This window comes from Cannabis sativa, chromosome 8 (assembly GCF_029168945.1).
Source record: "Cannabis sativa cultivar Pink pepper isolate KNU-18-1 chromosome 8, ASM2916894v1, whole genome shotgun sequence".
Taxonomy (NCBI): Eukaryota; Viridiplantae; Streptophyta; class Magnoliopsida; order Rosales; family Cannabaceae; genus Cannabis; species Cannabis sativa.
In genome coordinates, this window is record NC_083608.1 from 46,345,904 (window position 1) to 46,366,494 (window position 20,591).

Sequence of the window (20,591 nt, forward strand, 5' to 3'; positions counted from 1 at the left end):
CCCTCCATGGTGGACGTTTGTAAGAGATTCTGCATCCTCATACGCGCTGAGTTCGGGCTGTGTTCTACACTCTCCGAGTTTGTTGAGCCGAACCAGGACCCACTCGGGTGCGTACTCTTAACAAACTCGGACGAGCGAGAAATCATGACTCGGGCACGATCTACCGCGTGGTTATTTGAGAGGAAGTGTTAGTGTTGGGACGCGCGTGTAATTTTTGTGACTTGGGGTGGATTGATTTCACCGACACAAAGCAGTTGGCAACAGTCAAAACACAGACTCCGAAACAGTTGGCTCTGGCTCCCACGCCACCCAAGGTATGGGCTTTGGGCCTGTGAATCTCAGCCCATTAATTTGAGTTTCGGCCCACAAATGAATGTATTTGAATGTGGAGGTTGATTCAATTAATTAAAAATTAGGATTAATTCACAAAAACAACAAAAATACGATTTTATAGAATTTTAAATATTTTTACGATTTTTTTGATTTTATTTACATAAAATAAAGTCTTTTTATGTTGAAATTTTATTTATTTATTTTTTAATTTTTTTGTTATATGTATGTTATTTTTTGTTTTTTTTTTATTATTTTGATGTTATTTTCATTTAATTTTTATGTTATTTTTTTGTTGATTTTATGTTATTTTTTTTTTTATTTTATATCATTTTTGTATTATTTTTGAAAAACTGTAAAAATGTAAAAAAAATATTCTTTGAACGTAAAAGTATAAATATTTTACAGTACCTTATGTAATTATTTTAAAGATTATGATGTAACTTAATTCCAAGCCTCAACTAAAAATACCATCAATTATGAATAGTAATAAGGTGAACAAAGATAGGGACTTGGTTATCATTAAAGAGAAGATTATGATTTGTTTATTAATATTTTTTCATTGAAAATGAATAAAGTCGGACATTGTTGGTGTTTCAATTTCGAGATACGAAAATCACTAACATTTTTGTTTACTCTTATCCTTATTTAAACAACACCATACCACCAAACTATGTAATGTGACACGTGGAAACATAATGAACATTAAACAATAAATTAAGAGAGCACACATCACTATTTAAGATCATATCTCACAACCTCATATTATATATTTCTGAAAGAGATGTTGGATGTTGCTTAATAATCAGCCTAATTAATGTTTTTTTTTCCTGATAAACAATCAGCTTAATTCTTGAGACCATATATTATATTAATACAATTATAAAGGTGGGTTGGGTAGATATATAATTTTCTCTATTTTAGTGAAAGCTTAGAAACTTTGGGTCAAAAATATTTGATAGTCTTGTATTTTTAACTAAAATACATTTAGAATAGTTAATTATCCCAACTAAAACTTTACATGGTACAAATTTCTTTTGTAACTTGGATACTTTTGTTGAAGGAAAAAAGATAAGTAATTAGATAAAGTATTAATTTTTGTAACATTTTTATATTTTTATGTTTAAAACACTCTCAAAAGATGAGGTATAAAATAACTACAAAACTAAATTATACTTCAAAACTCTTAAAATAGTCTTTCCAATAAATAAACTATAATACCTCAAAATTTTAGCTTGTGAATGAATAGTACATCTTTACATTTAGCTAAAGTTTTACTTCTTAACTAAATATTTTTCTTTTCTTTTCTTTTAACATCATCTATATCTATAAATACGTGAAATAAATTAAATGAATAAAATATATTAAAAAATATAAAGAGAAAATAAAGTAGTTGGTGTAGTGTTATGTAAAAGTGTGAATATTGTGAAGTAAAATAAATAAAGTAAAATTTTGATGATGTATTTTTAAAAATAGAGTAGAAAAATTATTGAGAGTGCTCTTAAAGATATTTTTCTATATATATTTTTACGATGTTCTATAAAAACATGAAAACAATAAAAAAAAAACTACATAAAAGTAACAAAAAATAACATCCAAACAATAACAATAAAATATAACATATAAATAATAAAAAATCAACAAAAAATTAATAAAAGTACAACATAAAAATACATAAAAAGACCGTTTTCTGTAAATAAAATAGTAAAAATATTTAAAATTACATACAATTATATTTTTATAATTTTTTTTTTTTTATGTATTTGTGAAATAATCCCCAAAAAAAATGCCTTAAATGCTTAAGTGCTACAAATTTAATAATTTAGGTAGTTTTGTTATTAAAAAATTAACTTCATACTTAATTACTATAAATTTAATAATTTAGATACTTTTACGACTAAAAAAATAATTTAAGTGTTTAAATGCTACAAATATAATAATTTATGTACTTTCTTCGCGAATATCTCATTAATAGAAAAAGAATTAAAAAAACATTTATTTTGAAATAAATTTAGTTTATTATATATTTTGTGCTAAATTTAAAATACAAATTCTGCAAAATTCATAGTTTACATCATCTAATATCATCTATATCAAAATGTGCTAAAAAGAAATGGCAATACAATAGTGTTTTATAAGAGTTGGAAATACACTACTTTACATGTACAAGTTAGTATCATCAAAAGTGCTCCTTAAGCTATGTACCACCAAACAGTCTTGGCCACATAACATGTACTTTAGCAAAAGACTAAGGTGGTGGTGGATGGAATTAGTTGCACACCATTTATTAACAAAGAAATTAATAAATGAATGAAGGTGACAGTAGCTCTATGTAGCTAGCTAGTAGAGCCCTAGATGTAAGTGATTTAATAAGTTGAAATGTCCACTTTCATAGTCCAAATATATTAGAGATGGTCCAATGTGTTGCTGGTCTTGAAGGTTATGATAATATATATGGTAAAATATAGTATTTGAGCTTTGTCAATGAATTGCTATCTTGATTGGGACTGCTCATCCGTTGAAAACTAACTCTTGTTTTTTATTGAAAAAATTAAATATTTTTTTAAGAAAATAATTAATGTTTTGGCTCATCATTTGGAGTTTGGAGTAGTGATATCTGGTGTTTTTTTTTTAATTATTATTGTTTATTTATTATGGGAGAATTGCTTATACTAGACTAAATTATAGATTTAATATTTATTGCGTTTAATGAAAATCTTGAGTTTTTTCACTTTAAAATATAAAAGATTAAAAAACTCTTCATTTAATTTATTTTCAAAATTTAAGATCTAAATTTTCAAAAAAAAAAAAAAAATTATAGTAGATAGTGGTTTCACACTTGAAAAAACAAAGAGGAAATCCTAAATTTAAATAATAAAAACTTAAAAAACAATAAATAAATGAAAATAAAATTGGCCTCTTTAAAGCTGTAGGAAAAATTATTCCAAACTTTAGTTATTAACTTTAATCAAAGCATATTGATTTTCATTAATTTCTAAGAAGAGATGTGATTAGTTCTTAAGAAAATCATAAGTACCACATGGATAAGGATTGAAAAAATGAGTTATTTTGATAAGTAGAAATATGTTCATTCATTCTAATTGATTATACTTGAATTAAAATTCATATACACTACACCAAAATATTGAATAAGTGACATTTTAAAGTGTTACTATTTTTTACTTTTTGTTATATTTTCATTAAATAGTGACATTTGGGCAAATGTAATATATTTGCATGTCACTAAACCGTCAAATGTCACTATTTTCCATGTATTAGTGACATCTGTCAATAAATATTTTAATTTATTTTAAAAGAATTCTAATTTTATTTTGTAAAAATAGAATTAGTGACATTTTATAAATGTTACTTTAGAAAAATTTATTAAAAACTATAATTAATTATTTTTTAAAAAATTTATATTTGTATTGTACAAATACTACCTATTATTTGACAACTTTGACAAATCAAATTAAGTAGACATTTCATCAAACAAATATTATTGAAATGAAAATAATAATTCCACAAAAGGATACAATCTGTTTTTCAAATTTATATTGTACTAAACATTGGAACAATACTCAAATAATTTTACAAATTCATCATCGAAGTAATGATTTTCATATAAGCCTTTGAGTACTTCAATATTCTGCATCCTGCAAGAGTGACGACTTTACTATATTGACTTTCCTACAAGAAAAAATAAACATAATCAGTAAAATTTTAGTATATGAACTTACAATAAATGTTCACTAAAACAAATAGTATCCGCTACAAAATATAAATTGTAAATACTTTATCTCAAATTACTTAACAAAGAGAATATTAGAAGATGTGAACAAAGACTATATACATACCAAGATGGAGATGCATTTAGTCTTTCAAGGAGGGTCTGTAGCCAAAGCTTGAAACAACTGAGAAAATATGTACATATTGATTCATAGCAATTATCGTAATTTGATAGTGCAATACTATCAACTAAGTCTTCCTCTCTAGATTTCTAAATCAGAAGTAGTTTTATTTATCTAATCATCAAAGAGTATACAATTGTGATAAGACAATATGTATTTATAGAGTTAGGGATGAGACTTAGCTTCATAACTCTAGTTGGACTGGATTGCTCATCAAAAGCTTTAATTAACTAGAAAAGCTCACACTTCTACTTCAACTAGACTTTAAATATACAGATGTTAAGCCCATTAACTATTGATCACTAACAATATGGGCTAATACAACAAAGAACTATCCAATCAACTAAAGTTTTAATAAAGATGAAATTACACTCTATACCATTTTTATATTGTCCTCTTTTATTTTTATCTTCTTTATTAAAGTCTATCATTTTTACCTCTTTTTTAAATATTGTACCAATTTTGCCCCTGTCACTTCAAGATACTCTCCATGTGACTCTCTTATATCACGGTATTTTGGGTACAATACATATAAAAAGATGTATGTTTCAATTAAATATAAAATTAGAGGTAAATTTGATTAATTGATTAATAAAAGTGGTATTTTTCAACTTATCCATTTAATAAAACCAATAAAATTAATATAAGCCCAAATAAAAATCTAACATAAGTATGATATAGGAGATAATCTCTACATATGATGTTATGGTTTTGATTAATATGGATGTATACGATATAATTTTTCAATAAATATAATTATGATAATTGCAGGGTCAGTTCTGGTATGTATACTGTGAGGAGCTATGGACGAGCAAACGGTCTAAAACGTTGGTAGAGTCTTGGTTTTGTTTATAGTTAGTAAAGTAATATGAGTTCAGTGAGATGTTTTAAATTTATTTTAAAAATTCACTCAACTACTTATTTTGTTTTTAAGTATGAATGATCATTCGCTTTTGTATATTCATTGTAAAATTCGCTGTGTATTTTCAAATAGTTTTGAGTATTTGCAAGTAATGCGTCAAAAATAATATTTCTTTTTTTATATAAAATAAGGCAAAACATACTTCAGAGCATTACAGTTGGTATTAAAAATTTGTAGTTTTGTTTTTTTTTTAGTAGTTCATCATGAAAGAACTCTAAAGTTCAGTGTGCTTGACTAATTTGAGTAATTTTAAGATCAATGGCCTCCTGTGAAGTTTTACTAAAAAGCAGGCGAGCGAGTGAAAACAAAAGTACGTACGCTGGAAAAGACTTGTGTTAATATGTAAAGTCAATCGTCGTACTATAAAGCAACCAAGAGTGATGTGTCCGTGTATAATAATCATTAGTTCGTGAGAAAAGGCCAATAAAAGTTTGAAGCGGGATGTTACAATTTTAAATAAATTATAAATATATACATGGAAATATTATAGAACTATTTCAAATAACAGAGGTGTTCAAGGAGGAGGCCACATTCATGGCCTAAGAAAAACTATATTTCTATATATTATGCAATACCTTTACAATTTTAAGCTTTACCTTTACATTTCAAATTGGTCTATACTAATATATCTAAGGCTGTGATGCAGAATCTGATTTTTGATCATCAGCATCAGCTGTGGCCTGAACTTGAGCTGCATACTGTAGATTCCAAAGCACATCTTCAAAAGATGGCCTAGATGACACTTCATGAGATATGCATTTTCTTGTGATTGATACCACAATTGATAATGATTCTTGTGAAGAAGTGGTCAGCACAATTGGATCCACTATCCTTTTTCTACCATCTTGACTACCAAAGGATGCCTGTGTGGTTCATCACAACACTAACAAATGTCAAACATAATCATCATCACTATGTACAATATAAAATAGAGGAAGAAATTATTATAATATTATTTTAAAATAAGGCCCAATTATTTTTTTTAAAAAAATTAACACTATTTATATAGACTTTAGGAAAGTATCATTTTTTTATATATATACTTTGACTTTAATTTGGACCTCTTCGTTAGTTGGTTCATAGTTTTCCAATCTTTGTCATCTGAATATAACATTCCACTTTAAGGACAAGAAATGTCTCCATATTATAGCCTTGAAAATGAAGTTCATTAAAAAAATGAAAGATTTTTTTTAAGAGCTTACCATTTCATTTAGTAGAAAAGTCTCCCCTTTTCCACTCACTATTGGTCCAACAAGTGATTCAAGTAATATAAATCCAAAGTTGTAGACATCATCCTCAACAGTTTTCTTATGGCTGCAATTGAAATATGTAGCAACAACATTAGCATTCTATAATTATTATTGTGGGACTATAACTCAAAATTAACTAAAAAAAATGTATCACTAGATGAGAATTAGCTTATCAAACAGTATATCAACACTGCAACAAACATCTAAGAAGAAAAAATATGGTTAAATTGTTGTACTGGATATTGAATAACATTGTCCCACATGGATCAAATATAAAAATAATGAATCATACATAAGAATATGAGCTACTCCACTTTTGAAATAGAATCTCATAATTCTCAACATAATATTAGAGTCAATAATTAGTCAGCTGAACAAGAGCTACTCTACTCATTACTAATTAATTTTGAGATTGAACCCCATCATTCTCATCAGTGGAACACATCTTTTTAGCCTAAGATTTCAAATTGTAAAATGCTTGACTCTAATTACTCAAGTGATCACAAGACATTCCTAATCCATAATTCTCTACTTTGTATTACCTTGATTTTGTGCGTTCTCCCTTGGCCTACAAATGAATATAAGATGTGTTAAGTACATCATTAGAACAAAAAACCATTAAGTACTACTAACATCAATAACTTCATGTTGTCAAGAAAGAAACACACCTCAACTTTTTCAATTGCTTCTCTGATGATGGAAATCCCATAATCACTCAACTTTGCAATTCGATGCTCGTCGAGCAATATATTGTTCGTTTTCAATCGATTGTTGAAGCAACCAGGAATAACCCCAGTGTGAAGAAAATGCACAGCCTTGGCTATTCCAATCAAAATAGCTAGTCTTTCAGACCATTTAAGAACTTTTTCTGGACAAGTTTCTGCACAAAATTACTAGATAAGTTAATAAAAGTGTTATACTAAGTAACTCATAACACAAATTGTTGACACTAAGATAAGGTCAGTGGATTTTGTACCTGATAGATATGTTCTGTAGTTCCCATTAGGGACATATTCATAGACTAGGAAGACTTTGTTAGCACCATTATAATCTTGTCCACCATTTTCAGTACAATAGCCCAAAAGGGCAACTAAATTGGGATGGTGAAGTTTCGAGAGAAAATCAAGCCGGCCTTTGAGGTTCTGAATCGAATACTTCTTCGAAAAAGCCAGAGATCTTACAGTAACATAAGTTCCGTTTTCCAATTTTCCCTTGTAAAGCTGAAAGAAAAAAAATAAAAAGTATTTTCAGTTAAGGACTTTTTCTAAGTTAGTTCATCATGGTTTTTCAAGTTGAAACAAGATTTTTTTTCCTTGTTATACACATACATTTTCCCTCTGCAAATTTTCAAGTGTGACATCTAATTCTATAGCACATTTGAGTTTGTTGGGTACCTTCCCTGTGAAGCCTTCACCCAAAAATATAGACTTGTTAAAGTTGTTTGTTGCTTCTCTCAACTCTTCATGAGAAAATATTTTACACACTGGAGCTCCTTGTGTCCCTAGCTTAGCTGCTTGAGAAATAAGCCCTGAAAGTAAAAGAAAAAAAGATAAGAAGGCATTAGTAAAAGATTAAAGAAAAAGTTTACAAGGTAAAAGGGACTGAAAATTTTACAACTTACTAGCATTTGTAACAAGATCAGAACAAAACACTGATGGTGAATTCTCTTGTTGTTTAGGCAATGTGTGTTGTTGCTCAAGAGGCTTTCTTGGATGATGATGATGATGATTTTGATGATGATTTCTTCTTCTCAAAAAGAGTACACCAAATACTATAAGCACAGCAAAAAGAATAGTGCCACTAATGGAAGCAACAACCACTGTTATAACTATTCCTTTTGATGGTTTTTTTCCTTTATTGTCTTCCATGCAGTATGGACCATGATGTTGATGATTGGAATCAATGGATAGACAATTTGCATTATATTTAACAAATCTTTTGTCTGAATTACTAGCCAAACAAGGAGGAATTCCACCCACTAATCTGTTGCTTGAAATATCTACAAATCCAAGTTTTGCACCACAACTTAGCTTGTTTGGAATTGACCCACTTAGCATATTTGATGCTAAGTTCAAATAGCTGATTTTTGGCAAAGAGAACAAGGCAGAAGGAGGTGTCCCAGTTAGATTATTTGATGAAAGATCAAGGTGTTGAAGCTGAGTAAGATCACCAAATTTTGAAGGAATATGTCCTGAGAATGAGTTGTTGCTGAGAAGAACTGTTATCAATTGATTTGGGAGTAGTGGCAATTCAGAATCTAATTGATTCTCTCTTAAATCTAATACACGCAAATTAGTTAAGCCACTCAAATCAGGTAGCTTACCAGATATGTTGTTATCAGCCATTGAAATATCAGTAAGTGTTTTTACTCTAGACACTGAATCAGGAAACTCACCATGAAACAAGTTGTTCTTCAAGCTCAAAATAGTAAGATTTGACAATGAGTCAAGCCAATCAGGAACAGTTCCATTGAAATAATTCTCATCTAGTGTTAGAGTACTAAGCTTAACCATTGTAGATATCTTTGGAGGAACAGAACCATACATGAAATTTGAGCTCAAATCCAAGAGTTCAAGTGAAGATAGCCTATGAATCTTATCAGGAAGTGGTCCCCAAATTCCCAAAGATACTAATCTAAGAACTCTCAAGCTGCTTAACTTTGTAAGTGTAGTAACAAAAGATTCAATAGAAAAAGCTTCTGAAAGAGTTTGATTGGGGATTGCAAAGCCATTAAACTCATCACCATTAGAAACCTTATCTCCCATTATTTTCAGCTCTGTGACTGAAGTGTTCTGGCATAAGATACTGACATGAACAGAGGTAGGAATGTTACACAAGTTACCATAGTAATTTTCCCAAGCTTGTAATGAGTTGGGATTCTCCAATTGCCTCCTTAGTTGAAGCAAGACTCGGGTTTGAGAAGTTTGTTGTTGGTATGAACAAGGAAGGAATATAACCTCAGATAGAAGTAACAGAATAAACCAGAAAAACAATCCCATTGTAAAAAAAGATCAGTTTTTGACAATGATGAACAAGACTACTCTCAAAACTAAAGTGACCCAGTTAAAGATTATAGCTTAGAATCCACCAAAACAAACTCCATAGCTCATGTACTCCAAAACAAAGTACAACCCAGTTGCTCCTGAAAATAATGTAAATGATTAGTAATTAAGACAACAAAGAGAGATTAGTTTGAACAAGTTCCTATATAATAAAAACAAAGGGGACAGAGCCAAATAACACAGTAGGCTTCAGAAGAATGTTTCTTATTGTAATTTGCAAAAGAGAAAATTCCAAGCTTAGAAGAAGAAGGAAAAAAAAAATGCAGAGAAGATAATGAACCTTGGGAAAAGTTGCTTAAGAAATGGAATTAGTCCAAGTCTACTTTCTTCTTCTATTTTAGTAAACGTAGAGTAATATTAGAGTATAGGAATATTAATATTGAGAGAGAGAGTTATTATAATGGTGGTAGTTGGAGAAGAAAAGCCGTACACATGAGATGAGAGTAGTAATTACTAATTAAGGCAAAATAATATTTAAGTGGTACTGCTTTTACGGTGTGAAAGAATAAATAAGAGTCTTCACATTAATGGTGTCGGTTCTTCTCTTCTTCTTCTTCTTCTTGAAGAAGAAAAATCTTTATTATGCAAAGCAAAGTTTCAGAAAGAAAGAGAAAGAGAGAACATAACATAACAAAACATAACAGTAACTCAGTTCAGTCAGCTCTTACAGTGTTATACTATGAAGAAGTAGTTTAGTCGTTAATGACCTTAGATTAATGTACTAATTACAGTATTAGCTTTAACATTATCACATGCAATAACATGTTTCTTTATTATTATTTGGTTATTTTAAGTTTAAGCATGTTTAATTACAGACTTCTAAGTGATAATAATCCGTGACAGAATAACAACGTTACTCTGTCTTATTTATTTAATTGAATTGAATTTTTTTTGTATTACCGTTGCTAATTGCTGTACTTAAAATTAATTAATAAATGAAAATTAGCAACTCTCAAGACAATGACGTTGTACTCTTCCAACACCGTTGATTTTTTCCTGTCTGTCTATCTAATATAGCTGCTCATTAAATTCAAAGATATTATATAATGTCAGAAATTCACTGTTCACTTTCATATAAATATTTATTTTTAATTTAAAAAAATAATAATATAATTATATAAGTAGGCATTTGTGATTATAATAGGATTCTGGGGGCTCTACAGCTATATATATTGGAAAATTTAATTAAGGGCATATCACTCTTGCCAGTAAGTGCTTTCTTTTCTATGGTATCGAATATATGATTTTAAGTGTAATATTATTTAAAATTTTCTAAAAACACAAAATATCATACTATACATGATCATATAAGAAAATATATATACTGTTGGAAAAGAAGTAATACCCTAACCACTTGGGGTTAGCTCAAGTGGTCATAGGTGGGTGTGTGAGTGTTGGAGGTCTTGGGTTCGAGTCCAAGTAAAACATGTAATATATAAACGCTTAATTCAAAAAAAAAAAAAAAAAAAAAAAAGGAAGTAATACCCCAACCAATATTATGCATATATTTCTATATTTAATTAATCTAACAATTAAGCTGTCGGTAAAGTCAAATTTAGAAGATGATTAACAAAGATGTTAGTGAAAATGTTAAGATAATTATTAAATAAAATAAACCAATAATTAGGTTATGATGGAGGTTAGGAAAAAAGCCAAAAAAGCTAGTGGGGTCCATTTAATTTGGCCGTTGAACAGGCTGTTTTGAAAGCAAAATCCATGTTCCTAAAAAATCAATTTAGCAAAATACACATAATAGAGTCCTAGAATCCCATGAATCTCTCTCTCTTTCTCAATTTGTAAATAAATAATTATAGATTATATTGGTCCTTACAAAAATATTTATATATATTAAATTAAGTTGGTGAAAAAATTATATTCTTTGAAGAGGAAGAAAAAGTGACTATGAATTAAACTCTACATATTTTATGTAAAATATTTATATTTACATTTTTCAGGTGCAAATTTAACTCTCAATTTATATTAATTAATATGGATTTAATACTTTCAATTTTATAAAAATTTAAAGTGACAAGAGCAATACACAAAAAGTAATTAATGGTTGGATAACATATATACAGGGCTTCAAATTGATGAGACATGATTTCCACAAGCAAGATTTCGATTGCATGTGTCTTAAAATAATTTTATAGAGAATTATTGAAAAATTATATATATACTATTATTCTTTAAAAAAACAATTTAAAAAAAAAAAAGCTATTTTATGAAGAGTCTACTCAAATAAGATAAAATACAGGTACTCCCGAATTGATTTTTTATTTTATTATTATATATTAAAATATATAATAACATAAATCTCTCTGATAGAGCTATAATTGGATCATTAGAGCTAACACCTATATATACATTATTTCTTATATTATTATATATATAGTGTCAAACACATGAGCCAAAAAGGGCAGAGCATATAATTAAGTTTGTGTGTGTGTAAGTGTAATGTAGTGCCACCACACCAATGTCCAGAGTCCACAGGCCTTGTTGTTAGTGATATCATTATATCATTAATTATTAATTATTATATATGTGCTATAAAATATGTTGTATTGTGTTGTTTTAGTGGGTTTCCACTCATAATTTGCCTCGAATTTTGCATGTAAATTTGGGGACTTGAGAAGAAGAAAAGTAGTATATAGTAATACTAGGGAGTTGTGTTATATATTATCTCTAGCTACATCACTCTCAGTTTGATCAGAACATTGTTTTTTTCTTTTATAAATAAGAAGATTGATAAAGTAAAAGAAAGAATAGCATATATATATATAGCATAGTATATTGGTTTTTGGTTTTAATATATGGGGTCCCCATGTTAATTAATTTATAGAGCTGGAGCTGGAGGAACTACTGATCACTTTTGGCATTATTATTTCTTATCTTTTTTCTTACTTTGTCTTTTTTTATTTATGTCTCTTTTCTGACTCAGTCAATCCCCAACTCGTTATACACGTCTCATATATATACACATAAAAGTTATATAGCTATATGGAAATCTCTTATATATGTGTGTTCAAAAAAAATAATACATGTAGGATATTATATTATATAAACATGATGGAATATGGAACACCTTTGGATTTTATTACTATCATTAATATTCGACCCCACGTCCTACCATGTCACACAACAACTTCAAAACCCACTAAATTAATAATATATAGTAAATATTAATGAAGAATTGATTCACCTTTGGCTCTCTTTAATTTATAAAATCGTATAATAATAATAATAATAAATAATGTTTTTACTTGTACTACGTACTCTTCTTCTTTTTTATTATGCTTTTCCTTTTCTATTTATCACTAAATAAAGAAAAGTATGAATTGATTTCATAAATATTCCCATAACTATGTATCATGCACTTTATAAGATTCATCATTCATTAATAATATTGTGTAGATATATATATATATATAGCTAAAGTGTTAAAGTTTCTAATATATTGTGTAATAAAGCATTTCATTCCATGCAAAAATAATAATTATTATAATAAATAATAATAAAGGCCAATATCGTTGAATGATATCATTTACAAACTTTTCAACTTTTTGACCTTCTACGGCCGGCTCAAACAGCTAATTAAGTCCCCATTTTATTTTTCTACGTTTGTAATAATAAAATTATGAAAATAAAATTGTTAATTATGGGAAACTAGGATATAATTGATGAACAATTTTTTTTATACATGATTATGGTTTTAACATTTAAGTAGTGGTCCTATCTAATAATGCATTTTATATATCTAGTAACCAAAAATAAATAAATTAAAAAAGGCAATATAGGTACCAAGTACTAGGTAGTACTTCACACAAAAGCATGCAACTACTACAGCTTCTAGAAATTATTGAATATATATGTAGTGTTTGTTGTTAAAGTTTTTGTCAAGGCATTAAATAATATTAATAATGCATGTTAGATATAAATTTATATAAATACTTTGTTTAAGCAATTTGTATATAAGAATTACTCCAAAGAAATAATACATATATAAAGTTGTAAACTATTAGTCAAAGTAAAAAAGATTCTGTTACACCAAAGATGCACAAGGCAGACAAAGACAATTCATGATTAAAATATTTAACTGCAAATATAATAAAGTAGAACTCTCTTACTTTTATGTAAACTCATTTTACAAAATTCAACAAAAGTTTTAGCATCTACTATGTATATGTATATTATATATAGGAAAAAAACAAAATAATAATAATTAAGAAAAAAAGCATGTTAAACAAAAATAATGACAATGTTAATATTATTGAGTGGTATCTATCAAATTTTATATATCAATTTGGAAGACAATAGTGATAAAAATCTTTTGGAATTTATTGCCATATGTATATATATTATTATCCATACTTGTGTTTTAACTTTTAAGAAAGTATGGCTCTTTTTAGATATTGACAAATTATTACTTAAAACAAAATTTAGATATGTGTATCATATTCATATAGTTGGTCGGTCGATATATACATAGGACCACTATTAGGTGGATTTGGGTTTTCACATTTCAAGACAGAAAAATTGTATGTGAATCTCGTGACATATGCCAATATGTAATTAAATTATGGTTCTTGCTTTTGTGTCACATATTTAGGCTAAGAATTGTCAAAATAATATAGGTGAGAAATTCAAACGAACAAAACAAAAATTGTTAGGGCTAATTAGTTTTTGCTAATATTACATCCAAAGTTGATGAGTTGAGCGTCTTTCCCAAATGAATAATTGCCTTAGTTATTTTAGTTTAGTTATAGCATATTAATTGGTTCATGCAAAGACTAATAAATTATTTTCAATCCCACATAGTCGGCAGCATTGCAGCTATGGACAATTTGGTTCAATTTAAGGTTTGTTGGGTAATATTTAAAACTAGAAAATAAACCGCGCTTTGTGTGCGCTTGTATTTATTTTTAGCTATAATTAATTTATAAAATTATATTAAATTTTAAATTTTAATATTTTTTATATAATATATAAAAGAAAAAATAAGTTCTACAAAAAATTTACTCACAAATCAATAAAAAATTTATCATAATTTTAAAATTGTTATCCTTACCATATTTCATTTGTGGTTACTACTACATTAATTCAAAACTGATATCATCACTATATCTCACTTGTAATTACTACTATATTGAAAGTCGTTGTCATTATTAGATTAATAATTGAGAATAAAAAAATGAAATAAAATTTGTATAAACCAAAATGACTGGCTAGAGATGATAGTTAGATCTTATAGAGATATATATTTTATAATTTGGTTGATATATATTTATATGAATATAAATATAATAAAAAAATTGACCAACATTTTGAATCAAATTTTTTAAATTATACATAACAAAACCCATATATGTAATTTTATAAATATAGATAGGTATTAAGTTTGATCACATGTGTGCTATTTCTGAGATTGAAATCTATTAAAAGAAAACCTTAATTTGAAGGAAATTATTTTATATACAAAAATTAAAATAAAATTAATAATAATAACACAGATTATATTTAGCAAATGCTGCCATTATTGTAGATTACATAAGAAAACTTCATTTTAATTTTTTTATCTAAATGTGAAAATAATAATAATTGAAGTTTTTTTCTTATGTTATAAACTAACAATAAAATCTTAATCTAAAAAAAAAAAAAAAAAATTAGAAAAAAAAAACTTATTATCCATTCCACTAAAAGAACATTTACGAAAAAATAAAAAATAGATTAGTCTCAAATATCTAATAAATATATATAGAAAAAAGTATATATAATTTTTTCCCATGGTAGAATTTAAGTCTCTATTGCTAAAAGTGTCACTATTACATCTCATATTTTCTTGGACCAAACTAGTCTCACCTTACAAAATCATCACAAAAATTATAGGTTGAACTTTTTTTAAATAGGAAATTGCAATTTCAATAACTCAAGCTCACCCAAAATCAAGGATAACAAACTAGTAGGACCAAGACTCCAACTAAAAATACAATCGGCATCACAATAAGCTTTAGCAAGAGAATGAGCAACTTTGATTGTAGATTATTTAACAAAATTTAAAGACACATTACAGAGTTCATAAAGTTAACTCAAAGCTTCTTTGAGTCCTACTGCTTCAATCATATCGGGCTGCAACTTCCCACGCCAGCTCTGCTGCACGGCCTCAGCCAAACTACCAACTGAATTCTTGGCCACAAACCCGAAACCATGTCTACACTGCCTGTCGAAAATAGCACTGTCGACATTAATCTTGGGAAAATCAGGTTTCATCCACCACTAAAGAGGATTTTGTACATGAATATATCAACAGATCACATTCACACCTGCAGCATCTTCAATGAAGAAAGTAAAAACAAATAAAAATGTTCTTTTTTGTTATGTAATTATGTTATATATTTGAACTAAAATAGGATGTTTAAAACTGAAATTAGATCAGAGAACATCTCTGAGATTCAACAACAGAAAAATGAGCAAGATAAATCATGGGAGTCGCAAAGTTAAACTTTATACCTTTGTGCAGACCGCTCGAATGAATTCGTGCACATATTTCAGAAGCTCCCTGAATGAGAAAGGGTGATGAACCATTAATGCTTTCAAATCAAAGCTCCCTAGACTGCATTAACATGTGGGAATTGAACAACCAAAGCACTCATTACTACTTCCCTCTCAAACTCGTGTTTTTTCGCTTCTCATTCAGTGCAAAACGCCTAGCCATAGCAGGGTTGTAGAATTGTCTCATATGCTCTGAAAGCCTATGGATTGCTCGTAAATCGCCAAGGTTAGAAAGTTGTGTCAGAAAAATATCAAACTTCCTATAAGGCAATTTGATTCTCCTGTTTACCACTTCTTCCAATAGACAACATGCTTCTTCAACTTTATTGCAACCAAAAAGCCCTTCAATCATCACACAGTAAGAATCAATATCTTGAGCACAGCCATTTTTATCCATTTTTTTCCAAGTATCAGTTGCCCTATCTGGATCACCCATCTCAAAAAACATGGAAATCAACATATTATATGTCTGCACACTCGGCATACAACCTGCCTCAACCATTATACCAAAGAGTTTAAGTGCTTCATCACTGTGTTTATTGTCACATAGGACCTTAAGAAAACAATTGTAAGTCACAATGTCAGGAGGGTAGCCTTTGCTCCCCATCTGTTGAAGGAACTTGTAAGCCACGTCAACTTTTCCAGCCAAACACATTCCTTCAATTAACTCCTTGTACGTTGTAACATCAGGAAGGCAACCACTACTTATCATATGTTCCAGAAATTTGAAGCACTCTTCCATTCTATCATTCTTGATAAGAGCCACAATCATGATCACATAATTTTTGGCAGTGGGAGAAGACAGGGTAGAACCACTTGTTCTCATGAACTCGAAAAGCTCAACTGCATCAGTTACCATCCCTGCTCTGCAGAATGAATCAATGGCAGCACTATATGTAAAATTATCAGGTGTAAGACCCATTTCAATCATTTCTTCTAGTACCTTCATCGCTCTTTTTGGCTTTCGAACTCTACACCACCCGAAAAACAAAATGTTATAGGTATTAGCATCAGGCTTAACTTTTCTCTTTACTCTCTTAAACATCCCTTCAGCATCCACAACCAAACTGCATTTGCATAAAGCATCAAGTAGCAAGTTAAAGGCATTGACCTCCGGCTGCGTTTTCACTCTAATCCTCTTCTTCTTTGCGAATTTCTGCACATGGGTCAAATACTTTTCACAATACTGTCTCAAAATTGTCAAGAGAACCTCAACAGGAACAGTGTTCTTGTTATGCCTTTTCATATAATCCAGCATCTCACAAACAATTTGAAACTGTTTTATCTTGTATTTTGTAGTAGACAGTATATCAATCATTTCATTAAACACACAAGGTTCATGAGCATAATTTTCTTGGTGACCAGCCCAAGTGAAAAATCTAAATGCTAATTTCTCCTCAAAACGAAGCCTTTGGAGAATCTCGGCAACCAATTCAGTGGACAAACCAACACCAACATGGTCCAAAGCTTCCTCCATGTTAGAGTATGCATAAGAATTATCCATAATAGTCCTATATAACTTTTCTACATTGCTTTCTTCACCATTCACATCAAGATCAGTATGATCAGAAATAAAAGACTCATCCAATCTAACTACTTCGGAACAATACAAGCGCTTAGGGACCCTAAACGCAACCAAAGCATTGGAGGAACTCCATAGGCGAACTAAACCGAAGCATGAATATGGAAAAATTGTAACACTGGGAAAAAAATTTGTGGGTTTGATAGTTGAACTACTCAAACCTGTAACAACAGCATCAACGGTTAAAGAGATGCCCCTACTGTTGGATCCGATTGAACAAGAAGAAGAAGATGCAAAATAGTGGCGCATTATAAAGATATTCTTCCACTTTGGGGGACCCATTTTTGAGATGTGGCTGTTTGGTTTACTATTCAAAAACTGTATGTGAAAATATATTTCTGAATTCAATAGTTTGTTTCAATAAATTTTCTACATAAAGATGAAATAAACAAAATCAAGACAAATCCATTTTTAATCTGAGATATAAAGAGAAAAAAGATTAACTCTGTTAATATAGAGTGATAATGGTGAAGCACTAACCTTGTAAAAGTATATTGTTGACAATCCTTAAGTGTGAAAACGCTGCTGCAGTAAGAAAATTGTGGTGACAAAGAGAAAAAGGTCAAAAATTAAAGAGGAAAGGATATTATCTATGAGGGAGAAAAGGAAAAGCTGGCAACTGTAATTCTCTCTTTGAGAATAAAATGAAAAAAGAAAGGAAAAAGACTTGATTAAGCTTAAATCTGAACACAATTTTCATTCAATAAAAGTTATTAAACTACAAATCATAATTAATAAAATAATTTCATAACGTTTGAAAAGTCTCATAAGTAAATTTGTAATTAAGTAATATTTTACAAATGAATCCCAAGACAAAAAGAAAGCAACAAACGAAAATTTAACAATAAGATCATGAACATCATGATATACAGACCAAAGAATGTTTGGAGCCTGAGCCAACAGAGGCCACTGAGGTAAAAGGCTGAGATTAATTTAATGAAAGAAAGAAATCTAATAAATTAGTCAGACAGAAAAATCAAGTTCATCATTTTCATTTCTATGACAATTAACTAAAATCCAGACATAAATAAGCACAACAACATTTCTCATACATTTCATTGAGGAATTAAAACAAACACTTAATAGGCACACAAATTCTGTCCACATTTTGTGTCCACTTTATAACCTCACTTAGTCCCATTACAAACAACTCGATAGATTATGCAAAGCAAACACATTTCAACAAAGATAATAAGTGGTGATTGTGAAAATCAAATAGAGAGTACACATAACTCACCAATAATGGATTACTGGACATGGGGAAGGCGATGGAGGGCAAATTAGAAATGGGCTGAGAGGGCAAAGAGTGTGATGATGCACACTCACTCTTCACTGTGAATAGAAGAAGAGAATGTTATTCAATGATTTTGGTTAAAGTGATTTCGGTAGAGACAAATGGTGAAGACAGTGGTTGTTTCTTTTTAGCTTTGTAGATTTTAAAGTTGAATTGTATTTGAGTTTAGTTTCTCAAAACAAATAACTGCAGTTGTTCTTTTACATTTTTCGGGAAGTAAGTATGTATCATAAAATTTTGTTTCACAAGTAAATAAACACTTGGTTATAAAAAAATAGTAGATAAACATTTGTTCGAAAAAAATTCAGCCCTAAGAAAATAAATAGGCATGCCTATTATTGAGTATCACATATGAATGAGTAGTGTGGTATAGTTCTTTCAAATAAAAAGGTCTCTAAAAGTTATTCTTAGAAAGTTATCTGTCTCTCGGAAATATGTTCTCGGACAACTAACTTGTCTATCTGGAAGAAGTCTTGTAGAATGATAGTTACCATCTGGAAGGGAGTTCCTGAATGACTATCATGTCCACTTTGGGTCTAGTCCTCTGGAAAAGAGTTTTGGATGACTAGTTGTTCCTTCTGGAAGGATGTCCTAAATAGTGACTATCATTATTGTAGAATGATAGTTACCATCTGGAAGGGAGTTCCTGAATGACTATCATGTCCACTTTGGGTCTAGTCCTCTGGAAAAGAGTTTTGGATGACTAGTTGTTCCTTCTGGAAGGATGTCCTAAATAGTGACTATCATTATTGTAGAATGATAGTTACCATCTGGAAGGGAGTTCCTGAATGACTATCATGTCCACTTTGGGTCTAGTCCTCTGGAAAAGAGTTTTGGATGACTAGTTGTTCCTTCTGGAAGGATGTCCTAAATAGTGACTATCATTATTGTAGAATGATAGTTACCATCTGGAAGAGAGTTCCTGAATGACTATCATGTCCACTTTGGGTCTAGTCCTCTGGAAAAGAGTTTTGGATGACTAGTTGTTCCTTCTGGAAGTATGTCCTAAATAGTGACTATCATTATGTTTTGTTTTTCACTTTTGTAAAGCCAAATTGACTAGTCTTGTCTTCAATTTGTTATTTATTTGTTATTTGATTAGGTTAATTTATAATCGTTTAATTTATTTTGATGTCTTTTGAAAATTATGTTGTATCATGTTATTGATTTATTTTTGTGTAAGTTGTAGCTTATTTTGTACCATTTTTAGTAGTATATTATTTATGTGCTCAATGTAGCTTGTTTGGTATCATATATGATGGTTTGTTTTGAATTTATCCTAAAATAATTTGATAGTAGTATTGATACTCATTCGCTCCATATATATCAAAGATGAATTTTTTTCTTTACAAAATAATATTTTAAAATATTTTTCAACATATAGATAAAACTTATTTTTTTAATTTAATATTAAGTTGTGTATTTATTAAATTTTATATATTTATCTTATATGTGTGTATTTTTATTTCACTCACTTGATCATGCTAAGATACAGGGATTTTAAAAGCTATCAACAAATGAAGTGTATTTTTTTAATGAGTTGGGGGTGCTGTTTGAGGATGTTATAGTTATATTGTCTCATGTGACTTACGATAAGAATTCTGCAGATGTTGGTTTGGTAAAGCATGCTCTTCAGTTAGACGATGAGCTATCCTGGATCAAGGAAGTACTGCCGCCGATTATGAATTGTTATA

The 20,591-nt window shown here is 29.2% G+C and overlaps 2 protein-coding genes across 8 annotated transcripts; both read right to left on the reverse strand.

Moving 5' to 3' along the window:
* Positions 1–5,587: 5,587 nt before the first annotated feature.
* On the reverse strand, positions 5,588–10,123 carry LOC115699647 (probable inactive leucine-rich repeat receptor-like protein kinase At3g03770). 4 transcript variants are annotated; one of them, XM_030627151.2, is made up of 8 exons: positions 9,756–10,123; positions 8,035–9,555; positions 7,742–7,941; positions 7,390–7,633; positions 7,082–7,293; positions 6,956–6,981; positions 6,366–6,477; positions 5,588–6,026 (listed from the first exon to the last, which is right to left on the reverse strand). In XM_030627151.2, the coding sequence occupies exons 2-8, from the start codon at positions 9,410–9,412 to the stop codon at positions 5,793–5,795; spliced, it is 2,406 nt and encodes an 801-aa protein (XP_030483011.2). In that variant the 5' UTR covers positions 9,413–9,555; positions 9,756–10,123; the 3' UTR covers positions 5,588–5,792. The 4 variants fall into 4 exon arrangements, with proteins under 4 accessions (XP_030483011.2, XP_030483012.2, XP_060958067.1 ...); XM_030627152.2 differs by having other exon boundaries at positions 7,808–7,941; positions 9,756–10,122; XM_061102084.1 differs by having other exon boundaries at positions 9,999–10,115.
* Positions 10,124–15,256: 5,133 nt separating this feature from the next.
* LOC115699649 (pentatricopeptide repeat-containing protein At1g73400, mitochondrial) lies at positions 15,257–19,430 on the reverse strand. Of its 4 annotated transcripts, none has more exons than XR_009683912.1 (4): positions 18,841–19,430; positions 18,084–18,125; positions 15,980–17,972; positions 15,257–15,689 (listed from the first exon to the last, which is right to left on the reverse strand). XR_009683912.1 is itself a non-coding variant. In XM_030627157.2 (3 exons), the coding sequence occupies exon 3, from the start codon at positions 17,883–17,885 to the stop codon at positions 16,125–16,127; it is 1,761 nt and encodes a 586-aa protein (XP_030483017.2). In that variant the 5' UTR covers positions 17,886–17,921; positions 18,084–18,125; positions 18,841–19,429; the 3' UTR covers positions 15,257–16,124. The 4 variants fall into 4 exon arrangements, 1 of the variants encoding a protein (XP_030483017.2); XR_004008393.2 differs by having other exon boundaries at positions 18,084–18,128; XR_009683911.1 differs by having other exon boundaries at positions 15,980–17,921; positions 18,084–18,128; positions 18,841–19,429.
* Positions 19,431–20,591: the final 1,161 nt, after the last annotated feature.